Source organism: Orbicella franksi, chromosome 9, assembly GCF_964199315.1.
Source record: "Orbicella franksi chromosome 9, jaOrbFran1.1, whole genome shotgun sequence".
Taxonomy (NCBI): domain Eukaryota; kingdom Metazoa; phylum Cnidaria; class Anthozoa; order Scleractinia; family Merulinidae; genus Orbicella; species Orbicella franksi.
The window spans coordinates 4,762,301-4,778,968 of NC_138153.1; the positions used below are offsets into that span (position 1 = coordinate 4,762,301).

The window sequence follows — 16,668 nt, forward strand, 5'->3', positions numbered from 1 at the left end:
CAGGATTAGGATTTTGATTTCAGTCTTGTAACTTTTCGGTCCAGTTTTCTGTTTATGTTGTTTGTCTTTCAGTTTTGAGTTTGGTTCATCTTCACAACCATAAGCAGTGAAAGATATTTCTACACTTGTACAAAAAGAAATATTACTTCTTTTAACTTTTAATCCTGGCTTAGCGCTAACCAGCTTTCAAACAACCGGGCCAGATTTCAAACCATTTTTAAAAAAATACTATTAAAGAAAGAATTACCACAACACCGGACAGTTACTATTATAAGAATAATAATAACAATAAATACCAACAAGGTAGCATGAATATTAGTGAAGATATCACAATAAAAACCAATATCAAGCGAAACTTTTTAAAAACATATTCACAGTGACAAAAATTTTAAATTATTTTAAGATATCTTGATTTAATTTAAAATATTTGTATATTTTCCATAATTCAAACAACAGGGAAATTAAAATTAATTTAGCTTATTTACATGCGTTTATTTTACAATGCTTCCCAGACTATTAATTATGGTTATCTTGGTAGACTTATCTGCCATATTTTTGGCATCTCCGCTGGTAATGTGTTTTTTTGGGGGAGGCGCGGTGGCCTCATGGTTAGTGCGTTCGTTCCCAGAGCGCGCAGTCCGGGTTCAAGCCCTGACCGGGGACACTGTGTTGTGTTCTTGGGCAAGACACTTAACTCTCAGAGTGCCTCTCTCCACCCAGGTGTATAAATGGGTACTGCCAAATTGTTGGGGAAACCTAACAAATTGCAGGGGAGTGACCTGCAATGGACTAGCATCCCATCCAGGGGGAGTAGAAATACTTCTAGCTGCTTCATGCTACAGAAACCGGGATAAGCTCCGACAGCTATGAGCCATTCGGCTCCAAGACTTCACTCACTGTCAATTTTGGCATGGGAGTTTCGCAAATGGCATGGCAATCCAAAGTTGCTCAGTCCTTTTCAGGGACCCAGAAATATCTTTCTTTTTTTTTCTTTTTATCTTGATGATCTGGGACACCTCTCACTTTTGTTGTTTATTCACTGTAGTATTTGAAAGATTTGATTGATCAGTAATATCTTACAAAAAGTAATAAGCTTAATGAAATTATTGCAGTATAGTCATTTGTTATCTCTTTCGATATTTTAATAATATATTTCCTGATGATAACACAGTGCCATCTTTTTGATTAGCTCTTTTACAATGAAATACAAGAAATAAATTAAAACTTAATAGAAATAAAAAGCCATCTGTGGGAGATTATACATCAGATTGTCATTCCTATTTGAGTATTGTCTACATGTAGAAATTATTCCTGCTAACATGGGGGTTAGACAGGTGCAGGACTATTATAATATTAGGTTTTTCATGTATAAGGGAGCCATGGCTTTGAGGCATAATACAGTAATTGCAGGGTTCGCAGCTTCTTAAAGGACCCTAAACTAGTCAGCCTCTGCTATTTTAGATGCCATCAAAATTATTGATATTGCATGCTGAAGCGGAATCTTATTGCTTTACTATAAGTAGTGTTCCTGATAGTATGTCCCTTTATCTTTTAAATTAGTAGTTTCACAGTGATTTTCTTTACTTTGACATGCTCTGAATGAAATATAATGGCCAAACTCTTGTACGTAAACAAAAACAAAGGAGTGGCTGACTAGGGCCCTTTAAGGGGAGTTTTAGATGGCTCTAATGCATTGGGAACGAGTGTTTAAAAAAAAAAAAAACCTAAATACCTAATTTACCTAATAAATACCTATTGAGGTTACCTCTGCTGCACCCCCTCCCCCATGTTCCATAGCCAGTACCAATTTATGCATCTGGGTGAGGGGAGGCACTATGAGAGTACAAACACAATGCATTGATCCCCAATAGGGGTCCATTGCACCAACCATTGGGCCTTCGCACCTCCTCCTCCATAGGGTTGGAGTGGAGTTTACCCTAACATGACAGTTATAGGTCTAATAACTTCCTACAGGGGAAATTTGAGCGTGTCGAAACCTTTTAAACATTGCATAACCGATAGCAACTTAAGGTGACGTAGGGCGACTTCAGGCAATTTAAGGCCCTAGAGTTGGCCTACCCAATACCGTACCCAGTTTGCAATAAACGATTCAGAAATCTTTTCTACTCTCCTGATGTCTTACAGCATCAAGTCTTTGACTTTGTATGACCAGATGAAATTGTACCTTTTCATTTAATTCGCTTCGGCAGCACAGGGTAAACATCAGCCTCGCGTGCAATTAATCAAGTAGTCTCGTCCTAATACGAACCACAGAGAAGCGAATCAAAGAGGTACGATTAGAGATAAGTGCTGTAACCGATAAATTAAACTAACTACTAATGAAGAGGACGAAGTGATTTATAAGAATAACAAGTTTCCTTCCTTTTAACACGACAGGCCAGAGATGCGCCTTTGTTTAAATTTGCATAAAACTGATCTCAAACGGAACTTTATTTCCCAAGAAACCCCTCAACTTAGAAACCATAGTATTAATGATGACCTAAGTCATATTTGTATATGTAATAGGACTACATGCTGTCCAATTTGGAAATAATTGCATGAAAAAAATTCCGAGGACAGCCAAAATTGGACAAGGCCGCAGGCCAAGTCCAATTTGGCTGTCAGAGGAATTTTTTGAATCCAATTATTTCCAAATTGGACAAGCATAGCAGACAGGAAAAAGAGGCAATTTTGTTGCAACCTTTTACTGCCCATGAAAGACACTAAAACAAAGAAACCAGATGAAACATAGCAGTTTTCACTGTTTAGCTTGCACTTTAGCCTATTGTTCTATTGTTGTTTCATTCTTTTTATGCCCTTGTCAACTCAACTGGTAGGCCAGCAATTTGGAAGCAGCAAAGCAGAAACTACATAAATGTCATCATTTTATGATCTTATTATTAGGCCATCCCCTTTTTTTTCTCTGTTTAGCGTCGTCCGACCAACCCAGATTTTCGCGTTTTCAAAAAAAACAAAAAAAAGAAAAGTTACATAGAAGGCAATGAAGGCAATGACACATTATTTCAAACAATTGTCACTTTAATCTGAAACAAGGCTATTTTCTGCATTACAGATTTTTAGTTTTTCCCTGTTCTCGTTTGATTTTAACAACGGCGTCGACTTTTTCCTTCCTCCATTGCCGCGATGTTGACTTTATAACCACACCTTGTTGTTTCCAGGCTCCACGGATATTATGCTGAGGTACCGGGCCTCCTAGCTCTAGACTCCTTTTCCAATTTTATTTTTGTTTTGTTTTTTTCCTTTTCCGACCGACTGACCCAAAATCAGAAAATGCATTTGACAATAAACGAAAAAAAAAGGGGGGGGGATGGCCTAAAATGCAATTAAAATCTTAGGTCACGAAGAGCATCTGGAGTGGAGCACTGAGTTGTGTTAGCTCACAGGTTGTGTTTTTTCCTCAGTACAAAATGGGTGATGGACAAAACACTGACCCCTAGTCCATGGACTACCCTAATGGACCACCCAAATGGACTACCCTAAAATGGACTACCCCTAAAAAATACTATTTCAGATGAGTGGTATGTTAAGAAGTTGCGATTATATACTTACACTGCACAGAGGATGCTTTTCTTTTCGTTCTGCATCGCCTTCAGCCGCCACTTTTAATAACTATAGTGAATAAAACAACCGCTGTACACAAAAAGTGTAGACTCGAATCAAATCAAATATTCTGCGGACAACTCAGTCTTGTTCCCATGTGATTCAGTAGCTCAGTCTTTCTCGAACAGACAAAATGATCTTCAGGATGTTACTCATGATTTGTTTTGCTTGTTTTGTGCCGAAAATTAAGGCACAGAAGCAGCTAGTCTTCTGGTTTTTTCCTGTGTATCAAAATGAAACAGAAATGGGAATGAGGATAAAGCTATGGGACAGCAAGAAATTCCAACGACTACGCTACAAAAATTCAGAGTGGAGTGGAAGCAGTAGTATTCTTGGCTGGCCTGGACTATAATTATGTGGAAATTTTTGTGTTTTGCAAGACTCAGTATATGGTAGTCTATCGAAGCTTCCTCCTCCTTTGTTGCTGGAGTATGGACCAATTTTGAAACAGTACACTTGGGCAAATCATCAACAAAGTCGCTATTAAGCCCACTATGCCACAACATCCCAGAGACTGTCCCTTTAGCAACAGTAACAACAACAATAACAACAACATCTTTATTTTCTAAATATACGTTTTCAGAAAAGAGTTGTCTGGATTGGATCAATTTTATTCACTATAGTTATTCAAAATGGCGGCTGAAGGCGATGCGGAGTGAAAAGAAAAGCATCCTCCGTGCAGTGTAAGTATATAATCGCAGCTTCTTAACATACCACTCATCTGGAATAGTATTTTTTAGGGGTAGTCCATTTTAGGGTAGTCCATTTGGGTAGTCCATTAGGGTAGTCCATGGACTAGGGGTCAGTGTTTTGTCCATCACCGTACAAACTGCCCCTTCAAAGTTGCTGTTCTTCAGATTGTTTGGGCGAGAGCTACATGTCTGTATTTGTTCATGTTTACAGATAATAAAGTGTGACAACTTGTCATTTAAATTAATGCATTATAAATGATGGTTCGAGTGGGAGATAATAATGCTTTCCTGTGCCATACATCGAACAGGGTCTGAAAATTTGTGATAGACGTAAATTTATGGTGCAGAGCTGTTATAAAACTATACGCTTCAAGAACGTTTACTCGGGCTTCGTATCGCAATAATGACATCAAATCGTGCACTACAAAAACACAATATAAACAAATAAAACATCCAGGATATTTAACACAAGACTTCAGCTTAAATATATATTTAGTATTGAAGTTGCTTCGTTGAGCTTTTTTTATTTTTTACCCAATTTCATGTTGTTTGCCTCACCTTCGAAGTTCTCTTCACGAAGATCCCTGATTTCTTCAACATCATTAAGGTGTTCGTCTGAGCATCACATGCACAACCTGTTCCGTCTTCGTGTTGCAAATCATCACCAGTTTTCGCGCTCTCCGCTAGGAACGCCTGGCACTATGACCCACCAAGTGCAGACTAGAGACCCTGTAAGGGGTAAATTCCGACAAGCGACACGGCCTTGAAACGGCGACATGAGAGCTATGAATTGGCGACGAACGACAGACTACTCCAACTACAGCGATCGACATTTTCAATCACCAATCGATAAACTCAACCATAGCGATCGGTTTCTTGATCACCAGTCTTGAACTCATACCACTTCTGAATGATATGGCCTCCCGTACCAGACGCCCCAACAAGAAAGAGGAAGGCTGGAAAAGCTTCCCGGCAAGAACCCATTTAATAAAAGAAAGTCGTTTTCGGAGCCAATGCCAAGGAGTGACTGCCATGATCCATTACGATATCAGCTGGGTCAGGCAGGGCAACCAAACTTGTCTCATCAAGTTCCACGGACATCCCAATTTCACGAAGCGACCACAACAGTCCTACAGTGGTACTCGGGCGACGGAGGTAACAAAAAAACTCCAGAACGTACTCCAGGGTTTTAAGGAAATGGCTATGGGAGATGTTGATATGGCCCGGGTCGCCCTAGAGCCAATTTCGTTTGTATAAGTAATTAATCTGTCAAGATCTGTCAACAAGTAGCGTAAAATAAGTGCGACCCCCGGTTTCAAAAACTTGCCAAATTTTTGCTGGCTGCCAAAATTTCGCCAATCTTCAAAGAAGCTGAAGTGCTGCCTCGGAGGCTTCCAAATTTTGGCAAAGCAAACAATTTTGTTATTTTAACCATTTAACTGTCATATTTGTTTAAAACATGCCTGGATAAAATTACGGCGAGAAAATAACTTTGACGGCGGGACAAAATCATTTTTTACCCGGTCCATCTGACGCTTTTTACAGTTATTTCAATGCAAACGAGGAAAATGAGCGGCGTTTTTATTCAAATTCTTATGACTCATACCCTGGATCTGGTTACTGGCAGCAATTTGAAGAGATGGCTTCAGCGAGACAATCTTCTTCGACCGCAAAAGGCGCAAGCAACAACACAAACGCAAGCCGAGTAAAACTGCTCGTCCAACTATGGGCCGGAATTCACGAGTTGCTGTATAGCGGAGAGTCAAGAACACACAACGTGGATAAAAATCTGCAAGGAGTTTTAAACTCTCGCATGATTACTAATTGAGAAATACAGATCTTGTTACGTATATTTCAATCACTAACGTTTTGGTTCCAGTATGTTGGCCTAATGCGACCACTGCCAAAATTTGGAACTTGCGAAATTTTTGCCAATTTTTTCCTCTTCAAAAATTGGAAATATTTTAAGCAAACAAAATTGGCTCTAGTGCGACCCGGGCCTATGACTCGCGACACAAGAAATCAGGATATCTCGTTGTCGTTCGTCGACGAAGTCTCTAGGAAGAAGTGGGAGATCAAGTTTCCTGCTAGTTTTCCTCGCGTAGGAGCAACCCTAATTGAAAACCCGCAGGGACTTACAAACCAAAAGTACGAATTTAGAGCGGCTGCTTCAACGAGAGTCAGGCAGTGAAGAACATAATTTTTTTGCATAAAGACAGGCAGCTTCATGGCCTAATGGTTGCATCCCAACAGTGAACTAGACTTAGTCAATAGGACCTTGTTTTCCAGTTGGATGATACTGACTTCAACGCTTAGTTTATTGGAAAATGATCGAAGAATGTATAGTCATTAACGGCGATCCATTCAGGGTCCATTCAGTTTCTGGACAGTGCCTCTATTTCTTAAAAGTTGCAGCCAGTAGTTAGAAATTTGTTAGCATTAATGATAAAAACTGAAACTAGGGCGCGAAGAAGTCCTTAAATTGATGATATTATTCTCAAAGGCCACAAGGAACTGTTGCGTATATAGTATGTAAAGCATTTCGATCCGAGAAATTCTAGGTCCGAAAAAAGTTATCGAAAGAGAACATGGAGTTATTTTCTCAGTTTCTTCCAGTATCAGTTTCTCATCCTTTGCAGGACCAAACTGACTCTTCCTTGCCTAACTGAAAGGCGACATTGGAAATTACCTACGTGCTTTTTCAGACCAAAACCTCTCAAAAGCTATGTCCTTTGGGTCCGCCCATAACGCCCTTAAAAGAGATTATCCCACTGGGAAAGGTCATGCGAGAGCTGCAAGACAGTTTCATAGTGCATTAAGTCTTGAGATATGTTGCAATTCTCATACAACCTAACAAAAATGTAGATGCGGATAAGTTGTCTTGTTAAAGATTGTCAGGTGGCGGGATACTCAAAAGTTTCTTTTTTTGGCTATACACTGTGACTAGTCGAGTATTGTGACAAGCAGCCGGAATCGCTTGCTACTACGCGAACAGCCACGACTGTGAACTATTTCATAGTGTTTATCCCAACAATCCAGTTGAACCATCCAGAGTTGACACCCGTGCTCGGGTGCATGGACGTTTCATTTCGATTACGGTGAACATTCAAGGTCAGGAAATCTTAATCATAGTTACTAACTATGCCTTAATTTAATTCTTAGTTTCATACCTGCTATACGCTACGTTATATACAATCAACATGCTTTACCTTGCAATTTCAATAAACAGAAACATCACTTACAATAGAAGCCACGAGGTAGTGAACAGAAAGACTAATATTAGGTTGGCTCTTCTTCTGTAGACCATTCAAAATTCCCTAGTCAATCACTAAGGTTATTGTCGCCGGCCACCATGTTGACAGGGCTTTGATCGCATTGCCGGCCATATCGTACGTAGTGGGACACTGCACGGAGACTATACGACTATACGATACAAAGATTTATTATGCAATTTTCTAATTATATATATATGGGTAAAATTTAAGAAGCTCATTGTTTCTTAAAGCTGCAGTCAGAGATCTCTACATTTCAGAAGCTCTGAATTAAGTAGACAGTGAAACGCCAGACAGGTTGATACAAATAGATTTACGGTCAGTACAAGCGTTAGCCTTGCTCCCTACTAATGTTGAGCAGGTTATCAGTTTAAACACAACGAAGACATAAATCTTGCATATTGGTGTCCTCAGTATCCCGTATAAAAACTGTTTAGTTCAACACAATGCAATGAACGTTGAGGCACTCTAAATCAGCTGCCATGTTGGGAAACCGTATGAAATCATGTCTTGCTCCCTTCGCTGTAAAAGCGAAAAATCCACCTGACCCTTGTCGGTTCATGTCCACGGCTATAGCCTTGTCATTTGCTGGTCTTGAAGTGCAGAGCTTTCCTGTAGCAGGATCAAAGAACAAGTTTTCTTTGTTGGTCATGTTCTCCATCTTTGTTCCGCCTTGTTGAATCGTGTACGATGATAATTATTAAGTCGACGTTTCGAAGTTAAACTCCCAATTCCTGTAAATGCCTGCCACGAGTTTCTGATAACTTGGCAAATTGAACAACTCGCTCCTTGACCGAAGGAAAATTCTGGTTCAGTCAGAAAGTAATCAAACAACAAGCATTGAACCGTCAAACCAAGGTGGTGTAATACTTCGCCTTTTTCCCGTGATTTGCACATTGTTATTGCGTCGGGGTTCTTGGAAAAGTCGGAACGAACTGTCAATTGTTCCACAGGCGACCCAGACGTTGAATACGATTTATACGTGACATTATGCTGTTGGCGATTGCGTTACAATTTTAGCCGTTTATAAGACAATGTATGAGAATGCTTCGAAAATTACTCTGGGTTCGTGACAAAGTCGCCTCCAACCGTCGAGAGGCACGGGGTATTGGTCAGTTACTCGTTGCCATCTCTCGCTGCAGTTATCAGTGCTTTTAGGTGCTAAATTCAGCTGAACATTGTTTGCCCCTTGTATTTTTGCAGTTAACAGTGCTTTTAGGCGCTAATTTCAGTTAACACCGCGGCACGGTGCAATTTGCATGATCAAAAAATGTCCCGTGCCTCTCGACGGTTGGAGTCGACTTTGTCACGATGGCGAGGTCGTTAAGCTAGAAATTCAAATCCTGTGCCCAAGATAATCGGATACGGATCGAGACGGAGCAGAAATAGAAAGCAAGAGCTGGAAAACCAGCGATTCTCCGGCGGTTAAGATAAACTTAGGAACCTTGGGAGAAAGCGAATGAGAAGAAGAGTTATCGACGGCTGCCATAAGGCAATTTTGACGAGATTGGAGCATTTTTGTGGAATTTACGGAGCTTTGAGTGCGGGCCGTCGGGCCAGTGGGTCGCCCACCTTTCGTTTCTCTTTAGGAGAAGCAAACCGCCAGAAAGTAAAACTCGCCTAAATGGCTCTAAACCACCTCCAGGAACCCAGAGACATCAAAATAACGCAATGCAAACACAAGGTAAGCCATTTTATTCAAATTATTTTCTACACGTAGCATTTAGAGTAATTTTCGAAGCATTCTCATACATTGTCTTATAATCGGCTAAAATTGTAACGCAATCGCCAACAGCATAATGTCACGTATTAATCGTATTCAACGTCTGGGCCGCCTGTGATTGTACTTGCTCCGCCTATTGATCATGATCCAAGGTTTAATTAAAATTCTGGGAAACTGGTGAGTTGTTTTTGCGACGTGTACGACATGTCACGCTTCCAAGCAATCTGAATTCGACCAGAAAATCAGAAATTTACACGTACTGCCCCTAAATGTTTCATTGCTTAGCCATTAGAAGATTCCAATGAAAGGAGAACTGCTGAAAATTCCAGGAACTTCCATCTTGAAGCTTTGAACCCACTCGTAGTCAACCATTCCTTAAGGGAAGACGAACGTTTGGAATAGAAAACATACTTTCCAGTTCGCTGGAAAGCGGAAGGAAATGAGTCTTGTAAGTGTGATATCACTGCTTCAAAACCGAAGACAGACGAGAGGTGTGCTTTCGCCATCAATTGACCAGTGGTACGTAAATATAGACTCCATTTCACGACGCCATTTTGTTTCGATGTTTGCACTGAATGCGGTGCGTTGGCTGATACCCTTTTCACAGTGCTTTTAATCTGTATTTTCCTAGATGAAATTGTAACAGAATTGATGTTTTTAACAAGGAAAATTAGTTTACTGGGAAATTGCGTGTGTCGCTATGATAGAGAACATGTACAGAATCATGAGCAGATTGCATAAATATGATGTTCCTTACGGCTTGCTATGATCTTCTTTGATTATGTGATATTCGCGGTCTACGAAATGTTTAGTGCTTGTTTTCGTTCTTGCATGCGTGCGAGGACAGAAACCATAGTTAAAAAAAGCAAGTGCTATATAATCGGTAAATTGCAATCTGTACAAGTTCTTTGGCACTTGAAAGCGAAATAATTTCATGTCAACCAGCTGCATTACATTGTCAAAGAAATTGCAAGATTTTGCAAGGCGAGCATGGTTCTAAAGATTCTTGGTTATGACCGACTTCACCTCCACCAATACTGCAACTGCCACGATCGTAAACAGGATCATAAGCTGATCATTAACAAATCAGTAGTCACTATAACCAATATCATCACCATCATCACAGCCAACAGCACAGTGGTATGTGAAAGTACTTAACCGTCATTTTGAATCTAGAGAGAATGCTAGAGAAAACTCCTTTTAGTAATTATCAACACTCGCAGCCACTATCTTGATGACCATCTCTGCCTTATCCCGATCACCACACACCACAACTTTTGCAACCACCATGGCACAGTTGCAATACTAGACAAACCCTGGTGGTCACTCTTGAAACGGAAAATTGATGATCTTTACAATACCCATTCATTGAAACAAATGTAGGTTTGCACTTAGGTTAATTGCTACAATCATGGACAAATTGTGTTGGAAACTGCCAAAATCATGAAATCACAATTGTAATACCTACAGAATGAGTGTCAACAACCCCATTCCCCCATTCAATGTTGGAAAATGGTAAAATGCAAGCTTGTGTTAGATGAAAGTGTTTTGTCAACGATGCTCAGGGGTGGGGAGGGGCAAAATGTGTATAGAATGATTTTTTTCCAACCCTTGTGACCAAGGTTGTAGGGTTATTTGCACTAAGGTTATTTGCTCATCTGATCAAGTCGTTTTTTAGTTTAAAAGAACCAAACCACGTCCATTGCACACTTGGATGTTCTTATGGTTTCTCAGAAAAATACAAAAAAATATATTTTGTTTTAATGTTTTATTTTCAGAGATAATTAAGCTGATCCACTTAGGATGGAAGACGGAATTAAAGTTTGGGATTACGGAAAACTAAAAATTCAAAAACAACTTGGACGTGGTACTTTTGGAACAGTCTATTTAGCACACTGTGATGAACCGGAAGTGACCAATCCAGTTGTGATGAAAGTGATGCACCAATCACTGGTCGCGGGTGATGTTGCTAGAAAACTTTTCATGAAGGAAGCCAAGTTATTAACTGGACTTCATCATGAAAATATCGTCCGAATGTATGGTATTTGCATGGATCCCCTCACTATCATAATGGAATACGTGGTTTTTGATTTCAGACATCAAGACATCAAGGTTAACACCCTAGATATGTTTCTGTCAGAGATTGCCCAAATGTCCAAAACCGAGGATAATGGATTTGATCATCTGATACCAAAGATTGCAGTTGATGTTGCCAAAGGACTTTTACACCTACATGAACATGAAATCGTGCACCGTGACTTGAAGCCTATGAACATTCTGATTTCCAATCAACATTATTCCGCTCTTCAAGACTGGCAGCATATCAGAAGGATTAAGGCAGTAAGACCAGTGGTGTGCAAGCTGGCGGATTTTGGTGAGAGCCGTTCACAATTACTGCAGACCACCAGACTGAATGATCCCGGAACTAACCAGGTACTCAGAGGAACAATTCCTTTCATGGCACCAGAGATCTTGTTACCAGAAGCAATGGTGCCAGGTAGAAAGCTGTCATTGGATGATCTAAAGAAAGTTGATATCTGGGCACTTGGACTTGTATTTTACTGCCTCATAAACCCTGGAGATTTATGCCCTTACAAGCGGGATGGCTATCAACTCCCGATTGACATTATAAACTTGCAACGACAACGAAAACGTCCCTCCTGTGATCCAGAATACCACTTGAAACAATCGACAGTCTGGGTACGTGTACGAGATGTTAACCGCGCTTGTACCAACCATGACCCAGTTGAAAGACCAAGAGCTTCTGAAGTCGTCAACGCTTTATGTTCTCCAAGGGCAGCCCAGTTCCAAGAAGCCATCACAATAGACACACAGTGGTACTCGGGCGACGAAGGTATCAAAGAGCTCCAGAGCGTACTCGAGGATTTAAAGGAAATTGCTCTGGTTGATGTGGACATGTCTCGCGACACAAGAAGTCAGGATATCTCGTTGTCATTCGTCGACAGGTACAGAGGAACGAAGTGGGAGATCAGGTTTCCTGCAAAATTTCCTGTCGTAGGAGCACTCCTGATTCAAAACCCAGGGACTGGCAAAGAAAAAAAACAAAGGCGGAAAAGCAGCGAAAACGCGAACAAGGCGGTGAAGAACATGGTTTCTTATATAAAGGAAGGCAGTTGGCTTAGTGAAGCTCCATATTCGTCCGACATCAAGGAGGATCCGATACCAAGGGAGGACTACGATAATCCACCACGGTATCCTTTGGAAGTAGGGAAACCAAACTTGCCTCATCCAGCTCCACGGGCAACCCAGTTCCAAGAAGCGGTCACAACAGACACACAGTGGTACTCGGGCGACGAAGGTAATAAAGAGCTCCAGAGCGTACTCGAGGATTTAAAGGAAATTGCTCTGGTTGATGTGGACATGTCTCGCGACACAAGAAGTCAGGATATCTCGTTGTCATTCGTCGACAGGTACAGAGGAACGGAGTGGGAGATCAGGTTTCCTGCAAAATTTCCTGTCGCAGGAGCACTCCTGATTCAAAACCCAGGGACTGGCAAAGAAAAAAAACAAAGGCGGAAAAGCAGCGAAAACGCGAACAAGGCGGTGAAGAACATGGTTTCTTATATAAAGGAAGGCAGTTGGCTTAGTGAAGCTCCATATTCGTCCGACATCAAGGAGGATCCGATACCAAGGGAGGACTACGATAATCCACCACGGTATCCTTTGGAAGTAGGGAAACCAAACTTGCCTCATCCAGCTCCACGGGCAACCCAGTTCCAAGAAGCGGTCACAACAGACACACAGTGGTACTCGGGCGACGAAGGTAATAAAGAGCTCCAGAGCGTACTCGAGGATTTAAAGGAAATTGCTCTGAGTGGTGTGGACATAACTCGCGACACAAGAAGTCAGGATATCTCGTTGTCATTCGTCGACAGGTACAGAGGAACGGAGTGGGAGATCAGGTTTCCTGCAAAATTTCCTGTCGCAGGAGCACTCCTGATTCAAAACCCAGGGACTGGCAAAGAAAAAAAACAAAGGCGGAAAAGCAGCGAAAACGCGAACAAGGCGGTGAAGAACATGGTTTCTTATATAAAGGAAGGCAGTTGGCTTAGTGAAGCTCCATATTCGTCCGACATCAAGGAGGATCCGATACCAAGGGAGGACTACGATAATCCACCACGGTATCCTTTGGAAGTAGGGAAACCAAACTTGCCTCATCCAGCTCCACGGGCAACCCAGTTCCAAGAAGCGGTCACAACAGACACACAGTGGTACTCGGGCGACGAAGGTAATAAAGAGCTCCAGAGCGTACTTGAGGGTGTAAAGGAAATTGCTCTGAGTGGTGTGGACATAACTCGCGACACAAGAAGTCAGGATATCTCGTTGTCATTCGTCGACAGGTACAGAGGAACGGAGTGGGAGATCAGGTTTCCTGCAAAATTTCCTGTCGCAGGAGCACTCCTGATTCAAAACCCAGGGACTGGCAAAGAAAAAAAACAAAGGCGGAGAAGCAGCGAAAACGCGAGCAAGGCGGTGAAGAATATGGTTTCTTATATAAAGGAAGGCAGTTGGCTTAGTGAAGCTCCATAGGCATCCAATCCTATACTAAGGTGGGACTACGATAATCCGCCAAGGTATTCTTTGGCTGTAGAGCAACCAAACTTGCTTTATCCGGCTCCACAGGCAGCCCAGTTCCAAAAAGCGATCACAACAGACACACAGTGGTACTCGGGCGACGAGGGTAATAAAAAGCTCCAGAGCGTACTTGAGGGTGTAAAGGAAATTGCTGTGGGTAATGTGGACATGTCTCGCGACACAAGAAGTCAGGATATCTCGTTGTCATTCGTCGACAAGTACAGAAGAACGAAGTGGGAGATCAGGTTTCCTGCCAAATTTTCTGTCGTAGGAGGACTCCTGATTGAAAATCCAGGGACTGGGCAAGGAAAAAAACAAAAGGCGGAGAAGCAGCGAAAAAGCGAATACGGCGGTGAAGAACATGGTCCAATAGAACCTTTTTCCTAGTTGGATAATAGCTTCAACGTTTAGGTTATTGCAGAATATTCGAAGGACGTAAAGCCATGAATTAATCTATCGATTTCAGTTTTTTTCAGTTTCCGGACAGTGCCCTTATTGCTTAAATGCTGTAACCAGGGTTGGAAATTTGTTAACATTAATAACGAGAAACTAGTAGAGTGCATGAAGATTTGAAAGAAGTGCTTAAATTAGTATATATAATAGGACTACAAGCTGTCCAATTTGGAAATAATTGCATGAAAAAAATTCCGAGGACAGCTAAAATAGGACGAGGCCGCAGGCCAAGTCCAATTTGGCTGTCAGAGGAAGTTTTTGAATCCAATTATTTCCAAATTGGGCAAGCATGTAGTCCTGTTACTTATTAATTATATAGCTTGTGAGGTAATACAGCTTTGCAAGGAAAACTACAGTAACTGTCTCTGAAGAAAAACAGACTGGGCCCTCGATCTTCCGAGACTTGGGAAAGCTTCGAAAATATCCGGTGATCTTCGGAGATCGCCGGAAATTGTCACAAGTCTTCGGAAATCCTGGGAAGTGTTCGGGTGATCTTCGGAAATCTTCGGAAGTGTTCGGACGATCTTCGGAAGTACTCAGGTAATCTTTGGAAATCTTCGGAGATGTTCGGGTGATATTCGGAAATCTTTGGTAGTGTTCGGGTGATCTTCCGAAGTCTTTGGAATTGTTCGGGTTATCTTCGGAAATCTTGGGAAGTGTTCGGGGATCTTCGGAATCTTCGGGAGTGTTCGGGGGATCTTCGGAAATCTTCGGAAGGTTTCGTGTGGCCTTCGATAATCTTTGGAAGGTTAATAGCTTGATTTCATTGGCTGAGACAAACTCCCATTTTTTCCCAAATTGGACAGTTTCTGCTTTTTTAGTCAAAGTTCTTATTGAAAACTGTCCAAATTAAATCCCAAATTGGACAGCTTTCAGAAATTAAAGGATAGTAGCTGTGCTGACAATACTGGATTAACTGACTGCTATGTAATTAGATTCAAAATATCCAACGTTTCCGTCGTGTGGCCTGTCATTAGGGAGTTTAAGCAAATCACTACGGCTGGTGCTACTACGGCTGCCTTGACTGAAAAGGTCTGAGGAGAGTACGTCTCGGTGGTCTGCCAAATTTTCAGTTTAGCAAGCAAAGCGAAATACAAAGATGAAAGAAACATCGGCTAAGGAGTTTAAAATCTCTTTTATTTAGTTTCTCACAGCCAAATGGTTTCGCTCAAAGGACGATGGCCGTTATTCGGTAGGACGAACAGATTATTTCTCAGCGAAAGCGAATGCCATACACTTTGTACCATAACAATTTGGTGGATGAAATATACAATTTCAGAGACAAATATCTCAAAGAATATCGAGTGAAGAACACAAATATATCAATACTCAAAGAAGCAAAATAGCATCGTATAGTTATCCAGATATAAAACATCTTCACTAAACCCTCAAAGCAAACTTAACCGAAGAAAAACAACCTCGTGCTCAACATGAATATTTCACTTGACTCGCTTCGCCATTCCAACACCTTTGCCAAAACTTATCGTAAATTCAGGATACGGATTTACAGGCTTATGAAAGGTAACCTTGACACAATCTTTGACTTAAATTGAGTTCAAAGGTTATATTATCCAATGGAATTCTTAAAATGCTGAGATGTCCGTTGAAAAGGGCCAGAGAAGCGAAATAAACCCGACGTGGTAGCCACTACGGCAAAACATCCCGACTCACGTAGTCAGATTTCACGCTACGGCTGGATGCAACCAACGTACATACACAGTGTCTCATTTTGGGGGAAATTTACTTCCGGCAGCCGTATCAGAGCCAGCCGTAGCGATTTGCTTAAACTCCCTATTATTTACACACAGGAGACTTAAGATTTGAGTACGAGTACGAGATCGAGTACAAGTACGACTTGTACAAGTACGGCTATTACACCAGTTATTTTTTTGGCCATGGTGGGAATACCCGTCTGTAGTAGTTTCATTTCTTTGTAAACGGGCTTTATCTCACCGTTAGTCCTAGATAACATTTATACTTTACAACAGAGATCTGTCTGTATATATTGATCCTTCTAATTGAGTTTCGATCATGGTTGGTGGTTTTCAGTTACATTTATACCTGTAAGCTTGAAAGTTTTTCAGAAAAAGAAAACTTTCAAAATAACCTGCTTGAACCGATCAAAATTCAAACACAATTCAACCTCGCATTTGACTTTTCTGAAAGTGTTACCTCTGGGTTACAACAACTAAATACGTTTTGTTGACCAAAGAATTTAAGGTACAAGTTCGTTTTAGATAAAAGTAAAAAAGATAATATAGTAATGAGCTAGTCCTTAGCACCCTGTAGTTTTTTAGCCATCTATACGGTA

At 41.1% G+C, this 16,668-nt stretch overlaps 1 protein-coding gene across 1 annotated transcript in view; it reads left to right on the forward strand.

The window, feature by feature from the left end:
- LOC145497469 (uncharacterized) overlaps positions 1–15,278 on the forward strand; it is an 18,497-nt gene extending 3,219 nt beyond the window's left edge. The window contains exon 2 of the mRNA XM_081477269.1: positions 1–15,278. This exon is cut by the window's left edge and continues 2,224 nt beyond it. Coding sequence (XP_081333395.1) covers positions 11,112–13,859 — 2,748 coding nt within the window. The 5' untranslated portion in view covers positions 1–11,111 and the 3' untranslated portion in view covers positions 13,860–15,278.
- The last annotated feature ends 1,390 nt before the right edge of the window (positions 15,279–16,668 follow it).